This window comes from Azolla caroliniana, unplaced genomic scaffold (genome assembly GCF_043228905.1).
Source record: "Azolla caroliniana isolate FFs.n. ecotype wild unplaced genomic scaffold, voAzoCaro1.0.p SCAF_5, whole genome shotgun sequence".
Lineage (NCBI taxonomy): Eukaryota > Viridiplantae > Streptophyta > Polypodiopsida > Salviniales > Salviniaceae > Azolla > Azolla caroliniana.
In genome coordinates, this window is record NW_028230440.1 from 22,297,746 (window position 1) to 22,313,794 (window position 16,049).

Sequence of the window (16,049 nt, forward strand, 5' to 3'; positions counted from 1 at the left end):
CACACATTGTATGATGTGAGGCAGGGTGTTGGGGCACAAGTGATGAGAGTAGTAGATTGATTATGCATTCTTTGTCCGAAACAAAGTTTGGGAGTGTGAGTATCACACTCTAATCCAATGTTATGGCTATGATCACATTCGACTATGCTTTCAACACATCTTCGACCAAACCCAATCCTTCCACCAGCTTTTTTCCCGGACTTACAATGTACACTCCCAATCGCAACATTCATCGGTAAAGTTCTTGAACATCTAGAGTGTTGCTACTCAATTTCGCATGCATTGCCTGAAATTGTAATATTTTCGGACTGATAGATTATGTTTGACCTCTGAAGCCATAATACAATGCATAATACGTACTTGAATGCATTGACAAACATTCCTTTCATACGAATGCGTATGTTATCGAAAAACATTCTTGTGGTTTTTTTTTAACACTTTTTACCTTAACTTTCTTAGCTAAAAAAAAATATCGTACAAAATATATAATGAATACAGAACTATGGTATTTACCATACTTGGAGGGTGTTTACCATACTCGAATGGTTTGAAACATTCTCGAATGCGAAGGCACGTATGGTGCATACTATGATACAATGTATCTATCTCTATCTATCTATGTATCTATCTGTCTATCTCATCCCTCTCTATATTAAGCGTTTAAGTCAATGAATTTGAACAAAAGGAATACAACTCTGTCACCACCATCATCATCATCATTATCATGTTCAGATCAGATCAGATCAGATTAAATAACTCATTAGTGGAGCAAACAAGAGCACACTGAAACAGGGGAATCTTCTACCCAACAAGAACCTCAATTCTAACTCATTTCTAAATACAGCCCAATTTGTAAGTAAACTTGGCCTTGTTCTCTTCCCCACATCCATAGCTTCTCAGAGTAAGATGATGTTCTGTTCTCTCCACTTTCCTCGTTTTGATTCCTTCTTTGTTACTTCCCCTTCGTAATTGTGTTCGTTTCCCCTTTCCTAATTTGGGCTTTTTCCCACTTTGGTCAGCGATTCTTCAAAGTTCTTTCTTCTTTTCCAAAATTTGGTTCTATTCCCCTTTTGTTCTGAGCTTCTTTGGCATTCCCAATTTGTGTATTATTCTCCCCTTTCTTTGAGCTTCTTTGAAGATCTGTTTTTTGCTTCCCTTTATGGGTTTTTTTGACCTTTTTCTCTTGGATTTTCTCACATTTTGGGTTTTTCCCATAACGTTTTGAAGGTGTTCCTTTCTTATCTATAGGGATTGGCCCCCATTTCGTTCTCATGATCTTTAAAGCTGTAACTACTCTTATTTTGGGTTTTCTTTCCCATTTTATCGTGAGCATCTTTTGAGCCTTCTAGTTTTGGGTTCTTTGATTCTTTAGACTTAAGATGAATTCTGTCTATTTTTTCTTTGTCGTCTTTTGGAAGAAAGCAATGGCACCATGCACCGCTCGAAAAGTGGAAGCTTTATCTCCAGTACCTGCTGACATCGACATTGCAAATTCTGTTGAACCTTTTCCAATTGATCTCATTGCATCGGAACTTGGCTTAGAGACACAGCATTATGAATCCTATGGAAAGGCTAAGGCCAAGGTATGTACATATGATATTTTTCATCTGAGTAGACCCAAAATTATGATAATGTGAATGAGTATATTGTGATGGTATACTCTCATTATAGTTATCTAGTGGAGAAATTCCCACTTTATCTAATATGTTGTTACGTGATTATATAACATCTGATACGGGTCAAAATTATAAATGTGAATGAATATATAACACGATTTTATGTAATGGATTGAGGACATTGTTTCTAACGTATCTGATAAGTATGAAATGTCAAATTTCTGTCAAGGAGACAATTAATAGTTCGAATACCATGGTTTATGTGATATTTCTAAACTTCTTCAATGCATTTTACATTACTTTACATTTTGGGAACTGGGAAATCCCAAAATGTTCTGCCATGAGATATACCATTTTATTTGGGTTGAATTAATGATGATGATGATGAGTATATGATGATACATCACATTTACAATAATGATAATGTGAATGAGCATAAGCTCATATCATCTGATTAGAGTCAAAATTATGAAAATAAGAGCGAGTATAAGAGGATATGCCAGCTGATTAAGGCCAAAGTGATGATAACGAGAATGACTATATGATGATATAAGTCAGATCTGGCTGTTTGCTTAGAAATAGGCATCTTAGCTGGAGAATAAGTTATGAGCACTCTGGATTATAACAAGTCCCTTTTTCTGCTTTACCTTTGATTGCAGCTAGTGCATTATTACAGTTTAGAATGAAATGAACTCTGGGAAACATATGGATATAGCCCATGTAGTTAAAGTTTCAGGTCTCTGAGCTTCTTTCATGATTATAACATTCTTGGTGTCACATTGGACACTTTAGAGATGAGCATATAATATATCTACATAGGTTTTGGAAGAGGATGAAAGTTCACGAAATATTTATGTGCTTTGTAATGTGAATTTGAAAAGATATTTCCCAAATATATATATATATATATAAAATATTTGGTAACTCCAATCAAGAAGTGATGTTTACAACTGTTGCCACAATGTATATGAAAGTTGGTGAAGTAGAATTGTATTTATATGATTGAGAAAGTACATGAAATAGGTGATTGTTAGGAATACTGGAAACTTCAAAATATCACTAAACTAAACCAAAATCTGGACCATCCAAATCAAACAGGGTGACTGCTTTGGTTCAAATTACCTCCCATCAGCTTTATCAAAATGCGGTGAGTTGGTAGATATTAATGAACTAGAGGCTGAACTGGGCAGTGTTTTGTATGGACGATCTGGAACTGATGTAACACCTCAGACCCTCGCTTAAGACTTTAGTAACCCTCCCCTTTTCCTTCTTCACTTTACCATGTTCATGCATACACAAACCCTCAAACGTGTCTCGTTTTTCTCCAAAGCTTTCTCAATAAAATCTCTCAAAACAAATCTTGAATCGATTTATCACTCTGGTGGATAGATGCATGTGATCATTGATGGTCTATTATTAGGCTGTGTAGAGTCTAGTCTTGAGTTATGGCATCCCATCAACTCATGGCATCCCATCAACTCTGAATGAAGCCAGTGCATATGGATTGGATAATAGTTAATGGTAAAAGCTTATTGCTTTGGATTTCCAATACTACTAGTGGGAGAGCTTATATACGATGGGGATTTGTAAAAATATTTGTATGCACCATTGAATTAGTGGGCTATCATTAAAATAGAAAATTAGGTTTAGGGAAATTCCCTATTAATTCAAGGACTAAATCTCTCCTGTTGCAGGTTCTTTTATCTGCTTATGATCAGTTCAAAGATTCACCTGATGGATTTTATGTAGTTGTTGGGGGAATCACACCTACTCCACTCGGAGAGGGAAAGTCAACTACTACTGTGGGTCTTTGTCAAGCACTTGGGGCGTATTTGGGTAAAAAGGTAAGGTTCCATCTTATCATAAAATCATTTATTTCCTTTTAAGAAGTCTATGTCATCACAATGATATATACAAGTGTATATTTACACACATATCTGTGTCAAAGTGTCTTTTGAAATAATGTGTTTTTTTGTAAAGAAGTTATAATGAGGAACTTCCGATATGTAGGTGGTTACTTGTGTTAGGCAACCAAGCCAAGGACCTACTTTTGGCATTAAAGGTGGGGCAGCTGGAGGAGGATACAGTCAAGTCATACCCATGGACGAGTTCAATCTACATATGACAGGTGATATTCATGCTATTACTGCTGCAAATAACCTGCTCGCAGCTGCCATAGATGCACGTATCTTCCATGAGTCCAGTCAATCCGATAAAGCCCTCTTGAATAGGCTTTGTCCAGTAGATAAAGAAGGAAATAGTTCATTTGCTCCAATCATGTTGAGGCGCCTTAAGAAGCTCGGCATTGAGAAGGCAAAGCCAAGTGAACTTACACCTGCCGAAATAAAGCAATTTGTACGGCTTGATATTGATCCTGAACAAATAACATGGAAGAGGGTGATGGATGTGAATGATAGATTCTTGAGGAAAATTACTGTTGGCCAAGGCCCCGAGGAGAAAGGAATGGTGAGAGAGACAGGGTTCGATATTGCGGTGGCAAGTGAAATCATGGCAGTGTTAGCATTGACAACATCACTCGCAGATATGAGAGAGAGATTGGGCAAAATGGTGGTTGGGACAAGCAGAGGAGGTGACCCTGTAACTGCCGATGATCTTGGCATTGGAGGTGCTTTAACTGTATTAATGAAAGATGCTATAAATCCAACATTGATGCAGACCTTGGAGGGAACGCCAGTACTAGTTCATGCTGGACCCTTTGCCAATATTGCACATGGAAATTCTTCTATTGTGGCTGATAAGATTGCTTTAAAGCTAGTGGGCCAGGATGGTTTTGTAGTCACTGAGGCTGGATTTGGGGCTGATATCGGTGCTGAAAAGTTCATGAATATCAAGTGTAGGTACAGTGGTTTGACCCCTCAATGTGCGGTTATTGTGGCTACTGTGAGAGCCTTAAAGATGCATGGAGGAGGACCTGAAGTGGTTGCCGGAAGGCCTCTCCATCATGCTTACAAATCGGAGAATGTAGACCTAGTGAAGGCAGGATGCTCGAATTTGGCAAAACACATTGAGAATACTAAGGCATATGGCGTGCATGTGGTAGTGGCAATCAACAAGTTTGCGACTGATACCGATGCAGAGCTTTTGGCTGTTAAAGAATCTGCATTGGCTGCTGGTGCTTTTGATGCTGTCGTATGTAGCCACCATGCACATGGTGGAGCTGGTGCAGTGAGTATTCTTCAATTTTGCTTTTGAGTCATCAATAAGTAGTATGGACATACGAGTAGCTATATTACCAGGATTTTATTAGGCTAGAGTAAGCCCATTAGCTTTTTGAATAGTTATATTCTGGAGGCAGATTGAGGTTTTGTGAATACATAAAAAGCTACCTACCCTTGTGTACCTTCATCTGTAGACTCCGATCTATGCTGGCTGTGTAGAAGAAAGGCATGCTGCATAAAGGTAGCTAGCCCCTTATGCATTCACAAACTCTAGGTCTATGTCCAAACTTCAAAGTCCATGAAAGGCCAAAGGCCATCAAGTAGGTAATGATTCTTCGCTAGGCTTAAATTCTAGTTTTCTATGCAAATAACATTAAGTCTAATGATGCATTTTGTTACTCTTCTCCATGCTTTTGATTTCTTAGGTGGATCTCGGAAAAGCTGTGCAAAAAGCATGTGAGCAACACCATGGCCCCCTTCAGTTCCTGTATCCTCTTGATCTAGGCATCAAGGAAAAAATCGAAGCCATTGCTAAGTCATATGGTGCAGATGGTGTGGAGTTCTCGGAACAGGTAAAACAAAGTCTAACCTGAAGCTATAATATATTTTCTAATACCAAAAGTATTATATGAGCATTCACATAACCCTTTGGAGTCAAACATCACAGAGATTGACCCACCAGTAAATGGACAGCCATGTGGCCAGATATAGTCTGGATACTTATGTTTTGTATATGAAGGGCTGTGGCTACCCTTACATGATCCTCTTCTTTCTTTTTATATTCACCCCTACCATAAATTGTCCTGGTAAAGCTTTCTACTTGTGAAGATTGAATCACAATCATGGTCGAGGTATAAACACAAAGCCTATTAATCCAGACAAAAAATGACATGTTCTGATCTGTTGTTTGCAGGCTGAAAAACAGATTGAGACATATACTAGGCAAGGCTTCTCAGGGCTTCCAATTTGCATGGCAAAGACCCAATACTCATTTTCACATGATGCGGCCCGAAAGGGCGCGCCAACAGGTTTCATCTTACCAATTCGGGATGTCAGAGCAAGCATCGGTGCGGGATTTATTTATCCTTTAGTTGGAACGATGAGCACCATGCCTGGCTTACCCACACGTCCATGCTTTTATGACATCGATCTCGACCTAGAAACCGGGCGTGTGTTGGGACTCTCGTAATTATATCCCAACTACTGTGGAGCTTAGGGTTTCAAGCATGAAATCGCAACATCCCTATGGATTGTTTACCTCATAATATTTGTGAAATTCAGTTCATAACTCTGCTTCTTAATAAGCCTCTTTGGTCGCCCTCCTTCTATATATATTTAGAAGGCTGGAATGAGGGAAATGATGTCTTGTATCAATGAGAAGGGATTTCATGATTTGCCTTCTTGTCTCTAATATTATATATTGATATTTTTTTAGCCAAGGTGACTGCATGTGCATGCCATGAACGATGGCCAAAAAGATATTGTTTGTTCTGACATGTCACATACCCAATACACTTAGTCTTGATAAAAATGACAAATGCAAATTGCATGTTTGGCTACACCATTGGAGTGGGTTAGTAGTTGAACACAATTACAATTGGTGGTACAAACTTTTTCTAGGTTGATTTGCATGGTCCATCTTTGTCAGCACAACAGTCCTAACCATGAGCTGTATTGTAAAATGTAAGGAAGAAACATCTTCTTGTTCTATTGTTTTAAGAAAAAGAATCATCAACTAGGGTATGCACTACTGACATCCCCTTTAGGCACCCTTTAAATCAACCAGTCTTAGAATTCCTAGAATGTTTGTAGTAGATATGGGATATGTATTCCTACTAGATCATTTGTGATCAGTTTTGGAACCTCTTTTCCCAACATTATGTTATCATGGGGTAATTATTGACTGCAGGCAGGCAGAGTCGTGGACTGGATGCCCAGAAAAATGAGGAGAATGCATCTATCAAAAGGCAAATGAGGAGGTGCCTCCAGGACCTCATGAACCTATATAAGACCCTTGTATGAGTCCACTGCTATCGAAGTATCCTTCAGTGTGATGAGACTCCTAGCCAGTTAGAGCACGCAATTGCTGAAGTGCCCCCTGCCAATGATCAGAACAATACAAGCCGGAGGAAGACAGACGGAGCAGATTACTCACATCACTGCTGCTGGGGACAGGGAACAAATTTGCATCTCATAGTAAATGTTTGGATCCATAACCATCCTATCATTAAACCAAGAATCCTAGAAAGTGTTATCCTGGAAAATTTTGTGAGAGGACTATTTTGAGGGCTGATTTAGTCTGCTGATTTAGACTAGTGGAACATCAGGTTTAGAAATTGGCATGTGTTTGGCATGGTCAAAATCACCTTGAAGATGTGTGATTCATGCTTGTCTATGAACTAAGAAAAGAGAAACATATGTCAACACAAATCGATATAGATAGGATGAGCGGGCAAACATAGTTTGTGAAGGTATCGACGATGCCAGAAGTGGGGACTAGAAAACTTAAAAAGGTTGGAACTTTGGTCTGTCTGAAAAACTAATTTTCAAGGACCCGAAAGGTGACTGTTTATTGATCTTGTGGGTAGTATCAACAAAGTCGCAATTCAAAAAGTTCTTTTAGAGGATTTGTGTTATGCTTTTGATTTATGATAACAATGTCCAAGTTATCGTGACTATGATAACCCTAAACCATCTCTTTCTCTCACACAAAAATGCCTTTAGGGGGGCCTTACGTGATTGTCTCAAATGAAATAGAGACGTGACCATTGGAATATTTTGCAAATTAATTCCATGAAAAAAATTCAAAATATTAAAATATTTTTTAAAAAAGATTGCAAGACGTGAACAAGGTAGGGGCCCATTAATTCAGCTAATGATGGACTTTTCCTCACCAATTATGATTATAATTAACGGTTAGAATTTCCTTACTAATTATGATTAATGATGAATTTCATGTTCACTAATTATGATTAATGACAGATTAATTAATAATGGCTCTTTTTGTTGCACTGATCATGGTTAATGATGGGTCTTTCTTCTCTAATTATGATTGGTGTTGGGTTTCATTTTCACTAATTACAATTTTATAGTGGGTGCTTTTTAACACTAATAACAGTTATGGGTCTTTTACTGTTTACATCACTAATGTCTTTTTGCATTACTAATTATAATTAATAATCAGTTGTTTTGTTTTCACTGATTACAATTAATGGACTAACTACAAATAATGATGGGTCCTTTTGCACAAAGTTCACTAATGACGAGTATCATTTTTCACTAATTACAATTAATAATAGATCTTTTTTCATTTTCACTAATTACAGTTTCTTCAGTGGATTATCTGATATGAAAATCAAGTCAAAGAGAAATGATTACAATCAATTAATGAAGTGGGAAAAAAACATTCCATGTTTTGACGTTAAGAAGATTAAGCCCCAGTTAAGAAGGAATGAATATAAATGTGAAGAATATCAATGATAGTGACTGATTCTTTTCTTGACTGTGTGTGTGTGTGTGTGTGTGTGTGTACACACAGAATAATGTTTGATTCCTCAGAAATTCTCATGATCCAGGCTTAAAATTGTACAACATGATCATACATTCAACCCTAGGCTTAACATATGGAGAAGTTCAATGCACATGAAAGTAATGGATGTTTGAAACATCTCTTCATGCCAACATAATGATCATGACAGCAGCGACAATTCACGGTACATTAACCAATGCTGAAGTTGAAGGCTGGATCTCTGTCCATGCCACCTATGGTGGTGGCGATGCGGCTGGCACCCGATGCCTGGAGCTATGATAATCTTTATTCCTCAGGATATGGAACTTTACATAGCCACCCTCAGCACTGGTCTCTTCCTGCCAGACTCCTGCAGTGCCTACTTTGAGATTAAGTGTGATGCTGCCATCAACCACACATGGTGCATGTCAAAAGATCGCACTGCCTCTGTTATTGTTGCCACCGCCATCTTCTGCCCCCAAACCTTCCCAATTGAGTGGTGGTGCAACACAACACATCAGCACTTCGACATGGCACAACCAGCATGCAAGAAGATCAGGGTGTACAAGGGTGACATTGTATCAGTCCTGTACCGTCACATGGCATGCACAGAGCAATGACCTGCTTGTGGGGCAGAGCTTGTCATTGTGCATCAATTCTAGCAACAGATATTCCACTGCTTATGACACCATGCCATCAGCTTGGGTTTGAGGCCCGACTTTCTCTACCACCCTCCAATTCTACGGATTATATAATATACTTACATCAGACATAAATGACTCATGGCTTTATCTCTATATACTTGATCTTCCTTGAGATATGTTTCCTGATGCAAATTATCAGGTTAATGATATCCATAATACCATGACTAGTTAGGCACTGTTTTGGTAAAAATGTCAATTAATTGCAATTTCTTCTTCTGATTTGTATATAATTTCTTTTCTTCAAGAAAACATACTCTCACACAATTTTTATAAGAGTAATACTTATTCATGATATAGTATACCACCCACTAACATGGGTTAATTTACTTATGCTTGGAAGTATCACAAATCAATTGAAATTACAAACTTACTCTACTTTCAAGCATTTTCCTCTGCTTTCAAGTATCTCAAACCAGCAAGTAATCTGATGTAATGGCTATTTGATGCTCATGAATAAACTCAACCAATCAAAATACCTAATAATACATACCCAAACCCCATGTACAAAGTGGTTCTATGAGTATAACTATAGTTTCAAGAAAATCTGGTTTTATGTAGAGAAATGTATTGAAATGTAACGTAACTGGTTTGGATCCAGGAAAAGACTAATGTTTGGCCACATGCGAGGTTCCATGAGCCTAAGTAGGTCAAGAGTTCAAGTCTACCTGTGTTTTAGGTTCAGGCAAATGGAAATCAATCTCCCCATTCATTCAACAAAAAAAATCGTGAGCATGTACAATGTGAACAAATAACATTGAATCTTTAGGACAAAAAGCAATCAATATTTCTATGTACCACTCTTTGGCTAGCAGAGGAGAAGTTCAAATATTCAAGTATCCTTGAATATAAAATATTGACCCAAGTGTCCGGAAGACCTGGTAGACACCAATGCAAGCAATCTTGGCCCCATATGATATGTGCATCTTTTTGTCCGAGCCACATGGCTGGATGTGCGTCTCGCCGGAACTCACTCATATGAGAAATATTGAGCACATCAAAGTGCGAGCCTTCCAAGGCCAATGCTATGATGGCATTCACTTCTCTGGCTTCTTTATTCACATTTTTCTTGCTAAGACCAAACCATCCCTCAAGCTGCAACAATTGAACAAGGAAAAAACTTTATAACATAAAAAACCCACACTATACTTGAGATTAATAAAACTTTCCAGTATATAAGATCAAAACATCTCACTGTGTAAGATCAAAGTTTCATACTATATAAAATCAATTTTGTATAAGATCAAAACTCCATATAAAATCAATTTTATATAAGATCAAAACTCCATGCAATGTAAAAGCAAAACTTTACCTGCTTTTCACTCAAAAGTGTATTGGACAAACAGCTTCCATTCTGGTTCCATTCACCACCTTCAAAATGCCTTGGGGACTGCATCCTCCATAACTTCAGAGATTCTCGAGGAACCATCCTCTCAGTGTATGATACCATGTTTTCTAAAACAGCTGCCAAACCCTCCTTCATATCTAGTGGGGGGATGATGGGTTCCCCATGTTTAAAAAAAAGAAGGGGATTATCCGCAGGAAATTTGTCAGAACCCCACCTGCATGGCTTATACAATAGAACTCAATATCAAAATAATGAAGCTAAATGACAAGGAGTGTTCAAAAGCACACCTCTGTTCACTCAGAATCTTAATCCCATTGGGATGTGTTATGAGACAAATTAGTGTATAAAATTGATAAATAGTAATTGCAAGAATACCAGTGTCCAGTGTTGAAGATAAGAATGTTGTAGAACTTGGTAACATTGATCCAATCAGCAGCAGGCACATCAATGTTCACCTGATTTCCTCTTTTGAATCCAAGTTTCTCTAGCGGTCCATTGGGATCAGTTTCCGTCCATCTTTGTCACACACAAACTAAATAAGTGAGGATAATAATGAATAAACTTTTTTAGAAATACAAGATTTCATAGTGACCATCAATCTCATTGATGTTGCTTGATCATAGGGTCATTCTCTTCCTTTGTGGGTAGTGGAAGGCAAGCATATACATTCCCAGAATTACATTTTGAGGAGCTTCAGGAGGAATAAATTGACATGCCAATGAGCCTATCTCTGGCCTTAATAATGATTTAGATAAAGTCATCCACATGCTAAAGGGGTTCTGCCTAGAATAATTATTAATTTATGGTCTTTAACAAACATTCACATGCCAATGGATCTATCTGTAGTCTTATTATTTCTTTACTATTGACTCCAAATCAATGTCATGGTTCAGACAAACCCATGCACATTACTGGGCCTATCTCTAGCCTCATTGCTAGCTTCTTACCACAATTATGGTTCCGACTCCCAATCAAACCATCCACATGCTAAAATGCCTACCTCTGGCCTTACTATTAACTACTAATCAAGGTTATGTGTGCATGCACATGCCAATCTGATACATTTCAGCAGAATATAACACTAGATGATTGATAACGCATCACTATTAATGACTACTAATCAAGGTTATTTGTGTGCCTACATACCAGTCTGATACAGTTCATAAGACTCAACATTAAATGGTTAACATGGCCTCACTGCTATTAACTCCAAATCAAAAGATATGGTCTGGCAGAGACACCCACATGCGGAGGGGTCTATTGCTACCCTTATTGCTACTCCAAATGAAGGTTATAGTCTGGAAATACCATGCACATGTTAATGGACCTATCTCTAGCCTTACCAAATTCATTCTTGAACAAGAGTGTCTGTACACATTGCCTTATGACTGTATAGTTTAATAAAACTTAACACTAGATGATTGATACAGAATCACTATTGTTAATTCCAAACCACAGCCATAGTCCAGAAAAATACTAGATTATTGATATTAGCATCACTTACTTGTGATAATCGGCAAGAAGGACAGCTCGATGATAGGCAACAGTAACATTATACTTGGGGAAGTAACCTCCTCGCCAAGCTTTTCTCTTCTTCCATCGTCGGCCACCAGGATCTGCTGTCCATAGTATACAGAGCATTGAAACCAGCATATTCTCATTGAGAGAATCTCCGATAAAAGCTACATTCATGTTAGAAATGGCCGATAAAAACGCCTCTGGGTTTAACTCGGGCAATGTACATTTTCCGGGGCTCCATCTCCACTTGTTCATTTCATCCAAAAGGGGTCTTTTGTTCTTTCCACAGTTCCAAGCGTTTCTATGGAAAGGACAATCCTGTGTGTATAATGGAAGAACCCTAGAATTATCAAAGACCCATTTACCTTCAGACATGTCACAGGTTGGGATCGATCTTGGGTCAATTTCCGATCTGTCTGGACAGGTTGTATTGATCGCTTTGCTATTGTTGTTCTTCTTAGGGATTGAAACTTGAAGAGGGTCTTGCAAGACTATGAAAGAAAGGTAAGAGAAGAAGCCCATGACTAGAAATGCGAGTATTGTGAGATTCAGAAGAGCAGAGGCGCGAGACATCGCTCAGATCAGAGAGATAGCTGCTGCCTCACCCTCTCAAGACTCAGACAGAGACACACACTGCACATTCACACGCCCAAAGTAACACAAAGAGCCTTCTAAGTGTTAGCTCAGTTTGAGCTCATTCACGCTAACCATGGTTAGCTATAATATTCTTGACCCCATTTTCTATTCTCGTATATTGAGAATATCACGAATGCGAATATAACGAATATGACGCATGTGTCAATCCATGGTTACAACTAACTATATGTATAAGTTATAACTTTGGCTATCACACTCTTAGTCTTAGACCCAAAGTCATCTTGGAAATCTCATGTTGTGCTTAAACCTAATCACACCTCAATTTTCCAAGCTCACTCACTTGTGACTATTGAAATGCCCAACCCTAACCCTTGTTCGCTTGTAGTTTAAGGATCTAGTGCTTCTAATTAATAATTAACATTGAATGTAATGAGAAGGAAGGTCATCGATGTTAGGACTCTTTTGAACTCTGTCTAATTACCCTCCAAGTTTGGATGCATGAGGTTTTCTCCTAGGTCCTATACCATGGGACCGAAGCAACATGCTCAAACTTTGTTGTTCCCGTTAGTCACATCCTTATTATGAGAGGACCTTGCAAGAACAGTGAAACAAGAAGGTCCACATTTAATTCATTGGCCTCATTATACCAATTACCCCTACGCTATTGTCTGAACTATAACATACGTAAACACATTATCATCAGTCGAGCAAGTTATTTAGCAAGTTGCAACCATGGGACATTTGGCATTTGTTAATAGTTATCATGCATTGCAAAGACAAGCAAGTTCCAAGGATGAAATACTCAATCAGCCAAAGAGCAAATGGATGGTGATTTACTCTGATGACGTTTGTGACACTCATGGAACACATCAATTATAGTTTTGGGTTTCGCATTTAGGATTCAAGGTTGATTCAAGGTTGCCCAGATGGATGTAGCTCAGTTGGTAAGGTTGTCCAACGGAGACCAGGTGGTCATGGGTTCAACCCCTACATTCCACAGTGGCATCTAGTGAAATAGAGATATATATGAAGTGTATAATAGAGAGGTGAGAAAATTGGGTTTTGAACCCAAGACACAGTGCTTGTAGTGTTATCGACTTACCACTAGGGTAAGCTAATTACGAGAGAGAGAGATCGAAAACTCGTGAATTCCACGAGTAGTGTATTAGATTAATCAATATTTAGAAACCTAATAATTCCCCAAGAATTCAACACCCCCCCAATGGAGACCAGGTGGTCATGGGTTCAACCCCTACATTCCACAGTGGCATCTAGTGAAATAGAGATATATATGAAGTGTATAATAGAGAGGTGAGAAAATTGGGTTTTGAACCCAAGACACAGTGCTTGTAGTGTTATCGACTTACCACTAGGGTAAGCTAATTACGAGAAAAAGAGAGAGAGAGAGAGAGAGAGAGAGAGAGATCGAAAACTCGTGAATTCCACGAGTAGTGTATTAAATTAATCAATATTTAGAAACCTAATAATTCCCCAAGAATTCAACACCCCCCCAATGGAGACCAGGTGGTCATGGGTTCAACCCCTACATTCCACAGTGGCATCTAGTGAAATAGAGATATATATGAAGTGTATAATAGAGAGGTGAGAAAATTGGGTTTTGAACCCAAGACACAGTGCTTGTAGTGTTATCGACTTACCACTAGGGTAAGCTAATTACGAGAAAAAGAGAGAGAGAGAGAGAGAGAGAGATCGAAAACTCGTGAATTCCACGAGTAGTGTATTAGATTAATCAATATTTAGAAACCTAATAATTCCCCAAGAATTCAACAACCCCCCCCCCCCCATTTACATTTTGCTCCCACCCTTATATAGTGATGGGTGAGGCTAATTATAGCTCGCCACATGGCAAGCATCATGCTTTCTCTAACGATAGTATTCATGCACACTAGTTGTGCATGAGTAAGTTTCCTAGAATATATATGTGAGGATAAGCTCTTGTATATATTAAAATCTATAATTACATCACTCATGATAAGTTAGTAAAACGGCAAGGTTTGGACTTGTTAACAGGGAGTTATAGGGTTTGAACCTTGCCTTGTGCATGTAACATATTTTCTTTTATCATTTTCTTCGATTTCTTCATACCTATTCATTTAGGTACTCCGTACATTTTTCACGATGTGTAAGAAGTACGCTATGACACTCGCCCCCTCCAAACTTGCACATCCTCCGGTATGTGCCGAAGTTGTCGGTGCTCGTTATTCTCCTTCATCCGTAGTACCCTCTGTTTCTCCCGCTATGTTGATCGCCACTTTCTTCGCCTCCCGCATCTCCATGATCCATGCCCACTTGGTCCTCTGTGTCGGTGTTGTCTAAAGTTACATAGGGCTTCGCGTCACTTCGCTTCTTGAAAATCTTTACAAGTTTCCCTACTATAGGCACCCGCAGTATTGTTCCATCCAACTCACATAGTTGGTAAGTTCCGTTGTCGAATACTTTTTGAACCTCGTATGGTCCGAACCACCTTTGAGCTTATTTCCGTATTGAGTTGTGTTGATGGTCCAAACTGTTGTCTTAGACTATCACCCAATCTCCTTCCTCGATCTTCCATGGTCGTAGTTGGTGAGTTGAATCAATTTTTGCTTTGGAATTGCGCTTCTCGTGTCGTTGTACCACTTTCGTAGTGTCCTCTTGTCTTCCTTCTAGCCATCCTATCCGGACTGCTAGTAGTTCTTCCTTCCACGGTAGCACCATCCATGTCGCAATTGCAGTTTCTATAGGCATTATTGGAGCTTGCCTGGTCGTAAGTTCTATTGGCATATAACCGGTCACGGAACTATGCATTGTGCGATCCGCCCATAGTGCGTACGAAAGCGTCTGGGTCCAGAACTTTACTTTTCCGTCACACGCTTTTACTAGTGCTTTCACGATTGGACTATGTCCTCGCTCGATCTTCCTGTTGGCTTCTGGACTGTATGTCGTGGTTAATGTTAATCATACTTCATGTTTGGCGAAAAAGTCCTTAGCTTTATCGAACTCAAGTTCTCCCCAATCCACAATCACTTGTCCCACGCACCTGTACCTGCAGAACACTTCTTCCAAGAGAAATTGGCATTACTACAAAACATGTTTTCCTCCATAGTGCCCAACCTTCTACTTGATTCGTCAGATCCTCCTAAGCTAGCACTAAGTGCTTCTTTGGTCCAATATCGGTGGGCATTACCATGATGTCAACCATCCATTTGAAGTTGATTGCTAGTGAGAATGTAAGATGTAACTTCTCCTTCGTATTCATCTTCCCGGAATTCCCGGATTACGTTCACCTAGCATACATGCTCCGAAGTAAAGTAGTATTTGGGAACTTCTACATTATCTGATTTGACTACATCATCTCTGAACCGTGCCCTTGATAGCATATTTGCTACCGAGATGTATCGTACTTCCGGATTGGAAGATTTCATATACACTATCCACCTTAGCATTGCTACATCTGGCACCAAACAACATCGCATCATTTTGAGTATTGGAAGACAATCCATTTCGATCAATACTTCCGCTCCTATCAAATAATCGCGATCCAACTTAATCACTGATACTATTCCCCATAGCTCTCGTTTGACT

General features: G+C 38.8%; 2 protein-coding genes across 2 annotated transcripts; one reads left to right on the forward strand and one right to left on the reverse strand.

Moving 5' to 3' along the window:
* The first annotated feature begins 689 nt into the window (after positions 1-689).
* On the forward strand, positions 690-6,227 carry THFS (10-formyltetrahydrofolate synthetase). The gene is made up of 6 exons (XM_087320310.1): positions 690-851; positions 1,416-1,583; positions 3,311-3,460; positions 3,627-4,802; positions 5,221-5,367; positions 5,709-6,227. The coding sequence occupies exons 2-6, from the start codon at positions 1,425-1,427 to the stop codon at positions 5,982-5,984; spliced, it is 1,908 nt and encodes a 635-aa protein (XP_087176436.1). The 5' UTR covers positions 690-851; positions 1,416-1,424; the 3' UTR covers positions 5,985-6,227.
* Positions 6,228-9,677: 3,450 nt separating this feature from the next.
* TBL12 (trichome birefringence-like protein (DUF828)) lies at positions 9,678-12,501 on the reverse strand. Its single transcript, XM_087320311.1, has 4 exons — positions 11,857-12,501; positions 10,728-10,868; positions 10,317-10,566; positions 9,678-10,099 (listed from the first exon to the last, which is right to left on the reverse strand). Exons 1-4 carry the CDS (start codon positions 12,441-12,443, stop codon positions 9,770-9,772), a joined length of 1,308 nt encoding a protein of 435 aa, XP_087176437.1. The 5' UTR covers positions 12,444-12,501; the 3' UTR covers positions 9,678-9,769.
* Between the last annotated feature and the right edge of the window lie 3,548 nt (positions 12,502-16,049).